We start from the raw sequence: 15,734 nt of genomic DNA on the forward strand, positions 1-15,734 counted from the left end.
ATGAAATCCAAGTTTAAATCTTAGTAGAGATTAACTTACTTCACACAAAACCAAACTGGAGAGCTAGAGCTATGACAGAATAGACACACAAAGCACTGGACATCTATGTGGGGGTAAGAACCAAGGAGGGCAAGCATTACTGTCAGACACCTTTGGGGGGCAAGACACAATTACAAGAGGGACTTTACTTAACAAATGCAACCTGGTTTCTTGTATCCTCAATGAATCCCCAACAATAAAAATAATTTAAAAAAAATTATGATTTAACTTTTAGTGGAAACGACTTAAAGTTTTCATTAAATTCCAGTTAAATTTAGATTTGCTATTAAGTTTTTTAGTACTGGGAAGGCTAAAGACCAAAACAAAACACACACATAACCCTTAAAGTTTAGATGCTGTGAACATTTTAAGATGCATGTAGGGATAACTGAGTAACTAGTATTACTCTTCTAGCTAATATCTAGGCCCAACAGGATGCAGTAAGAAAGAAAATACTGGTATGGCTACTAAAAAGGAATGTAGACACCACCTTTGAAAGGAATTTTGGTAGCAAATATAAAATCACTTAAAAAACACACAGAGGGCTCAGTGCTTATAGCTCAGCGGCTAGGGTGCCAGCCACATACACTGGAGCTGGTGGGTTTGAATCCAGCCAAGGCCTGCCAAACAACAATGACAACTACAACCAAAAAAAAAAAAAAAAAAAAAAATAGCCGGGTGCTGTGGTGGGCACCTGTAGTCCCAGCTACTTGGGAGGCTTAGACAAGAGAATCACTTAAGCCCAAGAGTTGGAGGTTGCTGTGAGCTGTGATGCCACAGCTCTACAGGGCAACATAGTGAAATTCTGTCTCATAAAATAAAATAAAAACACACAGAGAAGTAGTGCAAGCAATCTCATGGGATTAATCAAACCTAAAACTTTTAAGAGTTCATGCTATAGCATAATAAAGAATCAAAAAAATTTTAAGATGTTACTTACCGATTAAATTAATTATCATTGAAAGACAAGAGTCTAACTCTGTCATCTAGCCTGCACTCAAGTGATCCTAAGAAGCTGGGACACCAAATGCCTGCCCCCACACTGGCTAACTTTGAAAAACGTTTTGTGGAGATGGAGTCTTGCTATGTTGCCCAGGTTGGTCTTTAACTCCTGCCCTCAAGCAATCCCTCCTGCTGTAGCTTCACATATTAATGTATTAAAATCTATTTTTCTGTCATACATCCATATAAAGTTGTGGTAGGTATTTCAAAATCTGGATAAGAACAGCTAACTCTTTAAAACACTTCCTAAGTACTAAAGTAGGCTATATGCAATACCTCACTTAAGTCTCACAAGAACCCTAAAGAGTAGCTACTGTTGGGCAGTGCCTGTGGCTCAAAGGAGTAGGGCGCCGGCCCCATATACGGGAGGTGGTGGGTTCAAACCCAGCCCTGGCCACCAAAAGAAAAAAAAAAAAAAAACAAGAGTAGCTACTGTTATTATCCTAAGTTTAGAAAAACAGCTTTAGAGGCTTGAAGATATAGCCCAAGGACAGTAAATGGTGAAGCCAGGACTTACAACTTGGAACTTCTGTTGCTGCTTACCTTAAAATTAAATGTAAATAACCAGATCATTCTAAGATGCTTAACTGTAACTGATAACTCTTCTATACTCTTAAGCTCTCCGTGTTTCTACTGGAGAAATCTTTTGTTGCTACTACTACTTACTACTAGATTAGCTAATACAGTGTATATGTTTCCATGAGCCATGTGTAATTTAAAGCATTTGAGATATATTATTTCATTTAATCCTGAAAAGTAGAATGTGAGCAGTATTTGTGACCTTATTCTTTCAAGAGTGGATAAGTAACTTACCCAAGCTCATGCACAGCTTTTAAGCCCCCATTTACTCTAAAGGCGTTGCCAACTTGAACTGGCAGCCTCACAGACCAACTGAAATAGTTTGTGTTCCTGCAATGACTTGTGTCTTCACTTGGGTATAAAACTGAGATGTAATATGCAAAAAATGTTAAGAATTTGTTTCTGCAGTCACTCTGAGCTAAGCTATAGTCCTGAGCAAACATTCTCCCAAAGATCAGCTTTGTATGATAATGGAGAAAAACATGACAATACAAAGCAACCCCCACCCCCAAGTCAAAAAACCATAAATAAATACCCAACAACCCCAAGGTGAAGTCAAAGCTCTGAATGGGTGACAACTGCTGGCATGGCTTGGTTCCAGGCTGCCTGAAATTGCCTCTGGAGAGACATGGCCCTGTTAAAAACTTCTAAACCATGGGTGGCGTGGGTGGCTCAAAGGAGTAGGGTGCCAGCCCCATATGCCAGAGGTGGTGGGTTCAAATCCAGCCCTGGCCAAAAACAAACAAACAAACAAAAAAACACACAAAAAAAACTTCTAAGCTGGGTGCGGAGGCTCATGCCTGTAATCCTGGCACTCTGGGAGGCTGAGGCAGGTGGATTGTTGGAGCTCAGAAGTTTAAGACCAGCCTGAGTAAGATTAAGACCCTGTCTCTACTAAAAATAGAAAAAATAGCTGGGTGTTGTACCTGTAGTTCCAGCTACTTGGCAGGTTGAGGCAAAAGAACTGCTTGAGCTCAAGAGTTTAATGTTGTAATGAACTATGACATCACGGCATTCTACCCAGGATGACAGACTGTCTCCAAAAACAAAAACTAGTCAAAAAAAACTTCTAAACCTGCTTCCTGCTAGAAAGGAAATTACTAGGGCCCACAGCAGCAAATGCAATATGCTCAAGAAGTGCCAACACAATGGATGAAACCAGCAGGGAAAACACGTTGAAAGTATATGTGGGGGCGGTGCCTGCGGCTTAGTCGGTAAGGCGCCGGCCCCATATATCGAGGGTGGCGGGTTCAAACCCGGCCCGGCGGAACTGCAACCAAAAAATAGCTGGGCGCTGTGGCAGGCGCCTGTACTCCTAGCTACTTGGGAGGCTGAGGCAAGAGAATCACTTAAGCCCAGGAGTTGGAGGTTGCTGTGAGCTGTGTGATGCCACGGCACTCTACCGTGGGCCATAAAGTGAGACTCTATCTCTGCAAAAAAAAAAAAAAGAAAGTATATGTGGAAACCGTGCCCCCTCAGAGCCCTCAGGTGGGGCTTCTGTGCATCTGCCAGTGATACTGCCATTTCTTTTGGAGACTTTGAACAATGCAAGAAAACCAGCTGCAGAAATTCTACGTAGTAGTACATTTCTTTTCTTTTTTTTTGTCCTTTTTAACTAAACGATTTTAATAACTTGCTCACCAGACCAGATCATAACACGGCACACTTAATGGCATCTAGCCCTCTGACATTAAGACAGCAGGATCTGAGAACCTAGAACCTGCAGCCTGAGCCTGGGCTCAGGTGGACTTGCCTTGAATTTTGCTTGGCACCCTTAGATCAGGGGCTTTACCACAGAGTTTTGGTCTCCTCAGGCGTAAACAGATGATGAAGTTACTACCTACATCTCCAATGACTGTGAGGATGATATATGGTGGTTCCTGGCACAATGCATGGCAACAAAGTACTCATTAACTGTTAATTATTTTAATGGTATAACTAGACTAGCTCACTGTAGAAGATGGAGACTGCTAGCAACGAACACAGTACTCTTTGTCAAGATATTCTCAAAAAGCTCAGTGATGGAAGAGCAACTCAAAATCAAGGGCTGCCTTCTCAGGTGATACAAGATCAGTGTTCTTAGAACATAAAGGCCCACATAAATTTGTTTATATACCACTTACTATATCCTGAACAGCACAAAGTAATATTCTTAATAGCCCAAATTATAAAGTATCCAAGCTTCCACCAGAAATGAAAAATGAAGACATCAACTATGGCATGTGTATTTGCACAAATGGAACAGTGACAATGTGTCACACAGTGTGACAAGGAAGTACAGCTGCACGAACACCACGAGTGCTTTCAGGAGCAGATGCATCACATGTAACTATACATAAGAAACACACCGACAGGTGCCATCTATACAAACTCCACAACAGGCAGAACCCATCTGTGGTCAGGACAGTGGCCCCTGGAGAGGTAAGTAATGACTAGAGGGGATATGTGGCAGATTTCTGGGGCACTGGTAGTGTTATTTTCTTGTTTTGGATTCCAGTTATATGCTGTGTCCATTTTGAGAAAATTTACTTAGCCGTTCCCTTCCTGGAGTACTCATACCTCAATTAAAAGTTTAAAAATACACAAAAATCATGGCACAAACTTTAAATTGATAATTTTGCTTTTGGTTTCAATTCGTCTAAAAAAGTATTTAAGAAATTCAGCATTAACCTAAAACATTTCTCTGAGATAAAACTGGTGGTTTTTTTTTTTTTTTGAGGCAAAAGTCTCACTTTGTCACCCTCGGTAGAATGATGTGGCATCACAGCTCACAGCAACCTCAAACTCTTGGGCTCAAGTGATTCTCTTGCCTCAGCCTCCCAGGTAGCTGGGACTACAGGCACCCACCACAATGCGTAACCACTGTGCTACAGGCGCCAAGCCCATTCAGAGTATTCTTATAACCTGCCAGTCATAAAGCACACAAGATGCTAGAGTGCTTATGATAAGAAATTTCCACTGTTGATCACCTTAAAATATTCCTACTGAAGATTTTTTTACACTTGATAGTATGCTACCTACAGGTTAATCACATTCTACCTCTTACTGATTTTACACCTATGAATAAGGAAACAGGATGTAAGGAGGACAGGGTTCCATGAGTCAGAAAGAGAACCTAATGAAAGTATCACCAAAATAATTTCCCATGACACTGACTGCCTAATAAGCTTCCTGCTGAAAGTCATTTGTCTCAACTAAAGTAGTCAGCAATGAACATGGAGTCTGGTTAAAGAAGAGTGGAATCCCATAGAAATTTAATCCACTTGCAGAATTTTCCTTTAAGGTAGAGAAGGAGAATGAGATCTGGGAAAGACTTTTAACCATCATGGCATGGGTAATGGCTATCCAAACTTTATAATTTCTTTGCTTAAATTCTCGAAATAATAAAATTTTGAAAAACTTTAAAAAAAGTTCAGTTATTTAATTACTGTGATGTACTGTTACATGTAAATGTTTAAGCAAGTTATTATAAAGTTACATTGGCCTATTTGGTAGCCATGTTATAAATGTTCAAAATGCAAACTTAAAATCCATTTTTGACTAAAACAGAATGTAGAATAAACGAATGCTCTACAAGAAGATGCTCCAAAGTTATAGTACAGGGACATTTTATTTTATTTTTTTAAGAGACAGAATCTCACTTTATCACCCTCAGTAGAGTGCTGTGGCATCACAGCTCACAGCAACCTCCAACTCCTGGGCTTAGGTGATTCTCTTGCCTCAGCCTCCCGAATAGCTGGGACCACAGGTGACCACCACAACGCCCAGCTATTTTTTGTTGCAGTGTGGCCAGGGCCTGGTTTGAACACTCCACCCTCGGTATATGGGGCCAGCGCCCTACCCACTGAGCCACAGGTGCCACCCATAGTACAGGAACATTTTAAAAGCAATTATATGTGGTTCTAGAAACATATCTTGGATCGTTTGGGGAGCTAATTTACCTCAAGGAAGTGTTCCTTAGACCAATGTTAAGACTAGCTCATATGTTCTAAGTGACAAATTCAGTTCCTGGCTGACCCCTCCTGTACTTTAGGCTCCTGGCCTGGACGTGCGGGCAACACCGAGGTGAGTATGACCATCCCTGTCCTCAAGGAGCTTCAGTCTAGTAGGGGATAAGACATACTAGACTGTGAGCTCCTCGAGGGCAGGAAAAGTGTTTTAGTCATCCTTGCCCCAGTGACTAGCACCAGGCACAGCCACTGCAGGTGCTCAACAGTTTGTCACACGGAACTAAATGTGGGCTGCAGCCACGTGCAGCAGCACAAGGTAAGCCTGACAAGAACAAAGGGCTGGGGAGACTCAGAGGGCAGACGCTAGTCAGCTGTGAAGGTGTGGAAGAGCCAGTGTGTGCCAGAAGCCAGAAGAGAAGGGCAGGATCTCCCAGGTGGAGAAGCAGGCTTCCTACGCCAAGAGGTGGGTAGTCTGGACAAAGTGTTTGGGAGGAGATAGGAAGATACCCTCAGCCTGTAACGGAAGGAGACCTAAACGCTACTCTGGAAGCCTTTACCCCAGACGTAAGAGGTGCCAGGAACCCACTGAAAGTTGCTTTGTACAAGGAAGTTATTTTTCCATAGGGACATTTCAGGAAGATTGACTAAGCCAGTTATGCCAGACAGATGGGAGCGAAGCCTGGTGGAGAAGAGCGAGGACTGAAGCGTAACTCCCACAAGGTGGTAAGGACAAGCACTGTTCTGACCTGCAGGGGAGGAGGAGGGGAGCTGGCTTAGGAGACGATGACAGTTTGGTTTTTGGGTAAACATGATGCCCAGCCAACAATTTAAAGTGTAAGTTTAGGACTTGTGAGAAAAGGGCAGGACAAAGCTAAGGATAGTGGTAAGAAACAAGGCCACGTGAACGGGTCATAGGCCAGACAATCCAGAAAAGCCACTGAGAGAACAGGAGGAGAAAATAACAGGCTGAGAACAGGAATGTGGTTAATGCTCCTAGTAAGGTAGAGAAACGATCAATGAGGTGGAGGAGGTGTTGGGGAGGCAGCGTCACAGAGCTGGTATCAGAAAGGGGAACTTTTTTTTTTTTGAGACAGAGCCTCAAGCTGTTACCCTGGGTAGAGTGCTGTGGCATCACAGCTCACAGCAACCTTAATCTCCTGGGCTCAAGCGATTCTCCTGCCTCCGGCTCTCAAGTAGCTGAGACTACAGGTGCCCGCCACAGCACCCGGCTGTTTTTTTTGGTTGCAGCCATCACTGCATCACTGTTGTTTGGCAGGCCCGGGCTGGATTCGAATACCCCAGCTCCGGTGTATGTGGCTGGTGCCTTAGCCACTTGAGCCACAGGTGCTGAGCCAGAAAGGAGAACCATTTTAAAGGCAGTATCTGTCAAATTCTGAGGGAAGATCAAGTAGGAAAAAATTTATGCGTAAAATATGAAATAAAGCATGTTCAAAACCAGCTGGTAAAGAATATGAAATTAAATTACATGAAAATTAAGAAATTGTAGATTTTCAGCTTTAAGAGAGAGATAGGAAGCTCTCTAGAGACACCTGAAGGCCTGCTGTATGAAAGGCCCAGCAGATTGTTCTGTAGGGTCCTCAAAGTGGAACCAGGCAGTTACTGGGACCAAAAAGTGTGGCTGGTCTTTCAGAGTATGGTGCTCAATGTGCTGTAATGACTGCTGAGGCCTCTGTGTCGGCCACCAGACTCCAAACTCTCTGGAGGCAGAGGGTAGGCTGTTGGGTTTTGCTCACTGTTGAATTGACAGAACCTAATCTAGAATGAAGATGCAAGCAAGCATTCACAGAATGGATGAACCTTTTGCTTCCTTGAAGTACTCTCCTTGTAAGGAATGTGGTCTAGCAGGCTGTGCTACCTAAGGACATGGTGAGAAGGTTGGGTTAGATGGGCTTTCAGAGGGTTTTGGACCCTGATACTTGGTGATTTTTATGAAAAACGCTAAAATGTATCAACTGAAAAAAAAAAAAACCCCACATAAAATCAAGGAAGTCCCTAAGTGTGAAAACAGGTGATGTAGTACACATCGAACCATGTTGCTGTTTGTGTGATTAAGCTGCTCATGCCTACATACTTACTATATTGTAATGTCTTGTTTATTAAAATACAAAGTCTTACTTTGAGTTCTCATTCAAATCACTTCAACAAATGTTCACTGAGCACTTATATGGTGCCAAGTCCTGAGTATGGCATGGGGGCCACAGAAATGGATAAGAATAGTAAGAGGTCTGCGTGTGGCCAGAGACACAGACAAACAAGACCCTTTCAGGTGACAGGGCAGATTGCACATACTTCTCAGAGTGATTCAGGACACTAAACAGTCCTGTGTGCTCTCTCCAGAAGAGGTCTGGGGCCTGACAGTGCCTGGCAAAAAGCAGGAGCCACACAATCAATGTTTTAAATATAATAGTAGTATTCAACAGGTGCCAAAAGAGTGGCTATCTCTTTGAGGGTAAGCTGATTATGCAGGTTTCTGAAGGAGTCAGCATCTGAGCTGGATTCTGAAAACTGAACAGGAGTTTATCAGGTGGCAAATCTAGGCATTTCAGGGAAGGGGACTAGCACAGTGACCCAAGTCAGGAGAACTGAAGTGCCAGGGAGATGAAAGGGCTCTGTGAGATGAGACTAGAGAGGTAAGCAGAGACTATATTATCATGGGACTTGGAAACCATGCTAAGTCAGACACTAGGGGAGAAAGATGTGGTCATAATTGGAACTTTATTACTATGTAATTTACTTAAGGCTCTAGCATGGCACAAAGAAATGCAAATCGACTTTAAAGTCAATAAAAAAAATTCAGCTTTAGACACACTGATAAAATGACCTTAAGATGCTATTACCACCAGGAGGAGAAACAGCATAACCTGCCCACAAACCCCGCCTTCTTCACCCCCACTCCTACCTGAGCTGAGCTTTAAGCTCAGTAAACCTGGGCCGCCTGCTGGGGTCGTAGGCCCAGCACTTCGTCATAAGGCTGTAGAGGGTAGGAGGACAGTTTGGAGGCATTGGTAATCTTTCCCCATTTTCAATTCGACCGATCACATCATTGTTCTTGACTCCTTGAAAAGGCTTCACACCATGCATCAGTATCTCCCACATACATACACCTGTGAAGTAGGAATGAAATAGGAGTGAACTCAGCACGGAAAGTATAACTCCCAGGTTTCAGGAACAATGTTACAGCTGGCAGCACAGTACCAGCTGTGAGATTTTGGGCAAACCAACTAAAACGCTATTATAAAATAACAATTTAGTGTGAATAATGAAATGCTGAATTATAATCAATTTTTCTTAAAGGTTTATTTCTTTTTTGTTTTTGTAGTTTTGGTCGGGGTCAGGTTTGAATCCACCACCTGTGGTATATGGGGCCAGCTCCCTACTCCTTTGAGCCACAGGCGCCACCCCTTAGAGGTTTATTTCTCTGTAAATTCTACATTAGAAAGTGGTCCGCTAGCAACAGTGATACTACAAGGCTTAAGGAGCCAGTTCAATAGGAGCTAAATGTGCCGGGTGAACTGGCTCACACTTGTAATCAATCCTTTGGGCACTTGGGGAGGCCCAGGCAGGAGGATTAGTTGAGCTCAGGAGTTTGAGACCAGCTTGAGCAACACGAACTTCATTTTTACAAAAAAATAGAAAAATTAGCCAGGCATGGTCATGCACACTGTACTCCTAGCTACCCGGGAGGCTGAGGCAGGAGGATTTCTAGCCCAGAAGTTCTGGATGCAGTAAGCTTTGATCACTGCACTCCAGCCTTGGTGACAGAGTGAAACCATGTCTCAAGAGGAAAAAAAAAAAAAGAACAGAAGATCAAAACAACACACACAACAACAAAAACCCATCATCAATGAATTTTAGTTCCCCCTCCTCTCATCACTCAACCTGTTCATAATTATAGTAGCTGACCTAAGGCCTACTAAAGGAAATCCTAAAATTTAAGTCTTAGGCTATCAGAAGATTCCGATTCCTTAAAACGACTCTCTTAACAAGGCTCTCCTGCCCTTGCCTGGGGTGCATAATGGCCTTATTGTCTGGTATCTATGAATCAGTCACTGTTTCCACAGGAAAGTGGGGGACTGCTGTGGGCTGCAGTGATCTTGTCCACGAACATCACAACATGACCTCAGAAAACTTACTCGCACTCCACCCTTGGGAAATCAAACACTTTCTTAATATTAACTGAATAATCCTTAAGCATTCACCTTTAAAATAAACAAAAAACCCTAAAGCTGACAATGATGACCCCATAATGCAATGAGAAGGAAACAGAGAACAGGCTGGCAGAGGCTGCTGACGGGCCACAGACATGCATTGCCTGTGGTGCGCTCTCTACATCTCATGCCGCCTTCCTCCCTATTTACCTATTCTTTACAGATATGTTTGTAATGTAGTTCTCTGCCAGGCTTTTTCTACGATTCTGCTGGGAAGATCACTGTCATTTCAAATCTACTCTGTCACAGCACGTACACTATAAAACTGGTCTCGTGAGAGGAGGTTAGTGAGAGCCGACAGTTTGTCAACAGAAGGAAAAGTAAGAATACTTGGTAAATATAAGGGTGCTTTTACTTACAGGAGAACTACGACGTTTAACAGGGCATCGCCTCTAAAATTGCACCTAATCTAGCTGAGACAGCACGCATATAAGACTGTTTACAGGGCTCGGTGCCTGTAGCTCAGCAGCTAGGGCCCTAGCCACATGCACCGGAGCTGGCAGGTTAAAATCCAGCCCCTGCCTGCCAAACAACAACAACAACTACAACCAAAAAATAGCTGGGCGTTGTGGCAGGGCCTGCAGTCCCAGCTACCTGGGAGGCTGAGGCAAGAGAATGGCTTAAGCCCAAGAGTCTGAGGTTGCTGTGAGCTGTGATGCCACGGCACTCTACTCAGGGCAACATAGTGAGACTCCGTCTCAAAAAAAAAAAAAAAAAGACTGTTTGCAGGATCAACATGAGTGTTCTGATGAAGGGAAAAATCATAAAATCATAGAGAATGTGGAGAAAGGCCCTTTATATCTGACCGAGACACCTGCTACATAAGGCTTTACAGGAGAGGACACTTACAGTGGACCCTGAATTAGGGACATAAGGATAAGGCACTCCAGGCAGAAGGAATAATACAAGGAAAGGTAAATGGTGAAGGGGAGGGAGTGCCACCCACATTAAAAAGAGTAATTTTAAAATCTGAATAAAGTAGTTCAAGTAAGTAGTATCGGGTGAATTAGAGCCACACTGGGCGGTACCACAGTAGCCACAAAGAAGGAAGATGATGACTAGCCTGGAGCAGGCGGGCAGGGACAGACCGGACATCAAAGACGCAGCCACAGAAAATGAAGGACCAAATTTCCAAGCCTTGAGACAAGTCAGGATGGAGATCAGATTCCAGAATGAAGAGATAAAATAGAATTGCGCAGACATGGAGCCAGATGGCTATGCTGTTTGAAGTCATTCACATTAAAGGAATAAACGAGCTGGTGAGAGGAGTGAGGAAAGAGACAGAGAGAAGGACACAGACAAGATATCACCTTGTGAGGGAAAAAGAGACAGCAAAGGCGAACAAGGGAAGAGTGATGGAAGGAGCTGGCAAATCAGAACAGTGACCATTAATGGAAGCCACGTCTAGAGAAGCCGGACCACAGGAGACGTCAGAAACTATTTGTCAAATGAACCAAAAGAAATCTGATGAAGGAGCTGGTTAGGTTAAGGAAGGCAAATCAACCTAAATATTCTGAAGAGATAAAATTAACTATTTTGTATAATATATGAAATATAAATTTACAAAACATTAAGAAGTACTCACCAAACATCCACACGTCACTAGCTGAGGTAAAACGTCGAAAATTGATTGATTCTGGAGCCATCCACTTAATGGGCAATTTTCCTTTGGAAGCTAGAAGATTAATTTTAGAAAATAAAATTTCCATGTTATCTCCTTTAAAATCTGACAGAGCTGGTGAGATTTTCAGCATCAAAATACAATGCTTCAACAATCTGACCCCTTGGAACTTCCATTATCTTTGAAAGAACTACCGTCTGTTTCCTTGACGTTTTCTGGTTACTTGGGAAACGTGAGAAACAGAGAAACAATGAGATGGAGCAGAGAAACAATGATGCCCTTCCCCACAGAGAGGCCAGGAGCAGAGAGGGGATGCGCACCCTGGTTAACCTGTTACATAAGGTTCTCAATTTATCAGAGCAGATCCTCATCTACAGGCCAGAGCCCTTGCTCTACAAATGTTCTGCTAATAGTAAGAGACAGTTGATTCTCACTGGTAGTTGTTATGTTCCACAGTCATTGAGAGCATGGAACCCTGCTCCTAGAGAAATAAGAAAACCATACACATAGTTCACCTAAATCATAATGTTAAATGCTATAACTCATTCTGGTGGGTTCTATTTTCTTTAGAAAATGTATTAAGTGATTTGCCTGAGGTCACCCCACCAGCAGGCATCAGAATTGTGACCAAGCTGCTCCCACTGGCTCTGTGCTGCCCCTCCCAGTCCAGCTGAGACAGGAGGGACAGTGCTGCCTGCTGAAGGTCAGTTGGGAATGGGCGTTTGGGGGAGACTCAAATATTTTGCTGCTCTGTGCAGCACACTGAGTACTGATTTAGGGGGTCAGAAACGAAGTTTAGGTGAGTGCACAAATACCGATCCCGCAGATAATCCAGATCAACTGTACATTTACTAGCATGTGGTTGACAGGAAGAGGCAAAAGGATGAGAAAAATCGTTTCTTCAGGGAAGCCTGAAACCAGTTTTCTTTCTGGGCCTAAAAAGTCTTTTTATGCCACAAAGACAAACAACTCCCAAGTTTCGTAAGATGCGCAATCAGTACCTTTCATCAAGGGATTCTCATTCTAAAAGGCAGACACAGAAGTGTACTCAAAGCTGGTACGGGGTGTAACAGAGACTGCGAATACAAGCCAGCTACTCCAGAAGTAGAAAGGAAACAGGGGCAGAGCACATGGCCAGGGGAGGCTGTGAAGAGAGGACAGGACCCTGAAGGAGTCGGCAGGGGACAGCGCACAGGGGCCTGGGCAGGGCTAGCTGGGCTCTGCCTGCCCCTTAAGGGCCAGGACTGTAAGCAATGAGGTGCCTTTGCAGACTATTAAGGAGTTCTCCGAAAGAAGAATCCCTTAAGCTTTAGGGGTTGCTTTTCCATAGTCTAACAGAACTTATACTTATTAACCTTTCTGAGATGATAGTTATGATATATAATATCAAATAAAAGAGAATACATTTGCATGTAAAATTCTGGGCTCATTTTGATGCAATATAAATATCAAATAAACTGAGGAAAAAACCGGCTTGCCTCTGTAAAATGGTAGTAATAATTAGTATATATATTCTAATAACATGATATGGGTTTATTAAACCAAACCTTAGCTGAAATTCCAGGAATATGAAAACATTAATAAAAATATTTGCTCAATAATAATATGAAGAACCAATTCAGTATGATTCCAAGATCAGCAAAAACAAAGAAAATTCACATGAGCTAGATTTCAGTTAAAAACTAATGGATCAAAATTGATGGAGTGAGGAGACTGGCCATTTTCCAGTCAGACCCCTTTTGCTGACGTGCTCAGTGTGCCAACACCGTCTGCTGCAGCACGACTGACTGTCGCTGGTTGAACGACATGTAGGCTGACTCCAGCTTCTGGCTATCGCAAGCAAAGGTGCAATGAACATTTTAGTGCAGGTTCAGGGCAGACACAACTTTTTATTCCATGGGAGAAAGGCCCAGGAGTGTAACTGCTGGGTCACATGGTAGCTATATGCTTGATTTTTTAAGAATTAGCCAAATGCTTTTCTACCATTTTACATTCCCACCAGCAATTTATGAGTAATTTAGCTTCTCTGCATCTTTGCCAACATTTGATACAGCCACTATGTTTTATACTAGTTCTGACAGATAGGCAGTGTTATCTTGTTGTGATCTTAATTTTCCTTTCCCTATAAAGGCATGGAACGTGTACATCTTCCCATGCTTAAGTGTCATCATATCTCCTCTTTGGAGCAGTGTCTCTATCTCCGCCCCATTTTCTAGCTGCATTTGTCTCTCTTCCCCACGGAGTTTTGAGAGTTCCCAGTTCCTTGTCAGATACATTATTGGCACATTCTATTACTCTGTGGCTTCTCTGTCATCTTTTCAACAGTCTTTTGTAAAACAAAAATCTCTCGTTTTGATGAGGTTTAATTTATCAATATTTTCCCTCTTACGGATCCTTGTTTTGGGTGTCAAATAGGGACTTTATGCTTAGGTCTAAATTCCCAAGATTTACTCTTGTGTTTTTTTCTGTAAGTTTGTAATTGAGTCTAATCCATTTTGATTGAATTAATGTGAACTAAAGTGTAATTTGAGGTTCATTATTTTTTGCCTAGGGATGTCCACCTGCTCCAGCACAATTATTGAAAAGGCTGTCCTGCCTCCACTGAAGTAATTTTAAATTTCTGTCAAAAATCATTTGAGCACATTAAAATATACCTCTTTTAGGAATACAAATACATTAAAGATTCTGTACCTCTTTCGTAGTTATTGTTCTGATTTCTTACCTTTGTAGTAAGTACTGTCTTCCATATATCGGGACAATCCAAAGTCTCCTAATTTGACACAATCATTTGAGGACACCAGAACATTCCGAGCAGCAATGTCCCTAATAAAGAAGAATTAGGGATAATAAATCTTAGCACACGAAAAACAAACCCACAAACTCATCTACCTCATATAATGACACACTGACAGATTCTTTGAAAGGAGAAACATACACTGACTTAATATATGTTTCATACATATGTAAATTTAGTTTATGTATATTCCTTCTGGCAGATATTTACTCATTAATATGATGATTATTGCTTTGGTGGTGACACATATTCTCAAATAAAGACATTCCTTATTAGTTTTCATAAGCTGGTATTGGCCACCGCATGAACTGACAACAACACACAACTGGAGTCTGTAACCTTACAATCACTGAAGAGACCTCATTAAATAAAAGTTATCTTCTGAATACTTGTAAATGATTTTGCTGATGTAGATTTCTTTCTCTTTAACACTTGATAACAAAACACTAACTCTAATATAATACGTGGCAGATCAATTGTGAGGGCTTTCATGTGCACCCAAGAGATTTGGGTCATAGACAGAAATTCCACAGAATGCCAATAGTCAGTCTTAAGACTGTGGTAACCTGGAAAGTCCTTTGTTAGGGATTCTTTCCACCTGTACACTGCTCCACTGCCAACTAAAGACTCTCAATATTATGCATGTAAAAAATAAATGACCAGAAATTATCACAACATGATTAAACTCCACATGTGGGAAAATCCTTTAACTATGTGTACTTCAATCTCACAGAACATAGTACATCATGACTTTCTTGTAACCATGTACAAAAGATTCCAATGGTACAAGAGGTCGATGGGGCCCCATAAATAACTCTTACTTTCCTGTTTCTCAACTACCTTTGCTCAGGAGGCAACTTAAAAGCTTTATGACTGTATCTTACCTGTGCACAAATCTTTTGCTCTCTAGATATGCAAGGGCTGTACTAAGCTGATAGGCGTACAGGATCAAAGATGCCAGGTCCAAACTGTATTTCCTTACTTGCAAAAATGACCTTAGCTTTTGGAACAATGGTCAAGATAAAAAGAAAAAGAATTAGTAACAACAAAGATACATTCAACAACAATGCTAAACATTTCCAAATACATTTTAAGTAATATGAAGATGGCTTCAATTCACCAATTAAAAAAAAAATCATAATGAATGAAACATTTTAATTCAGGAATTATAGTTAATCATTCATTTTCTGAAATCCTATTTTAAAATTAAAATCTTTTCATTAGAGAAAAATTCCTAAAAAATACAGAGAGATAGGTGTCAAGGGAATGAATAAAAGCATATTAAAAACTATTGTTAAATAGAAACAGTTGGAGAACAACAACAAAAAAAAATGATCCAGTACTATTCTAACAAGACCTCCACGTCCAACTGTATGTATCTCTGGGAAGGTCTGAGGATAACGCGGTAAGGAGGAAGGAATCCTCTCCTCCAGGAAGTCTGGGATACAGAAGAGCAAGACGGGCATATGCTGGTAACTGAGCCCACTGGACTTACCCATTCTGATTCTCACCGACAGAGT

General features: G+C 41.9%; 1 protein-coding gene across 13 annotated transcripts in view; it reads right to left on the reverse strand.

The window, feature by feature from the left end:
- Positions 1-15,734, reverse strand: part of PTK2 (protein tyrosine kinase 2) — a 331,183-nt gene that overhangs the window by 66,577 nt on the left and 248,872 nt on the right. For all 13 annotated transcript variants that reach the window (XM_053559586.1, XM_053559583.1, XM_053559587.1 and 10 more), the window contains 4 exons: positions 15,099-15,214; positions 14,143-14,243; positions 11,385-11,474; positions 8,491-8,695 (listed from right to left, as the gene is read on the reverse strand). In XM_053559586.1, the coding sequence (XP_053415561.1) occupies positions 8,491-8,695; positions 11,385-11,474; positions 14,143-14,243; positions 15,099-15,214 (512 nt within the window). The remainder of the gene's footprint in view (positions 1-8,490; positions 8,696-11,384; positions 11,475-14,142; positions 14,244-15,098; positions 15,215-15,734) is intronic.

This window comes from Nycticebus coucang, chromosome 13 (genome assembly GCF_027406575.1).
Source record: "Nycticebus coucang isolate mNycCou1 chromosome 13, mNycCou1.pri, whole genome shotgun sequence".
In the NCBI taxonomy this organism is placed as follows: domain Eukaryota; kingdom Metazoa; phylum Chordata; class Mammalia; order Primates; family Lorisidae; genus Nycticebus; species Nycticebus coucang.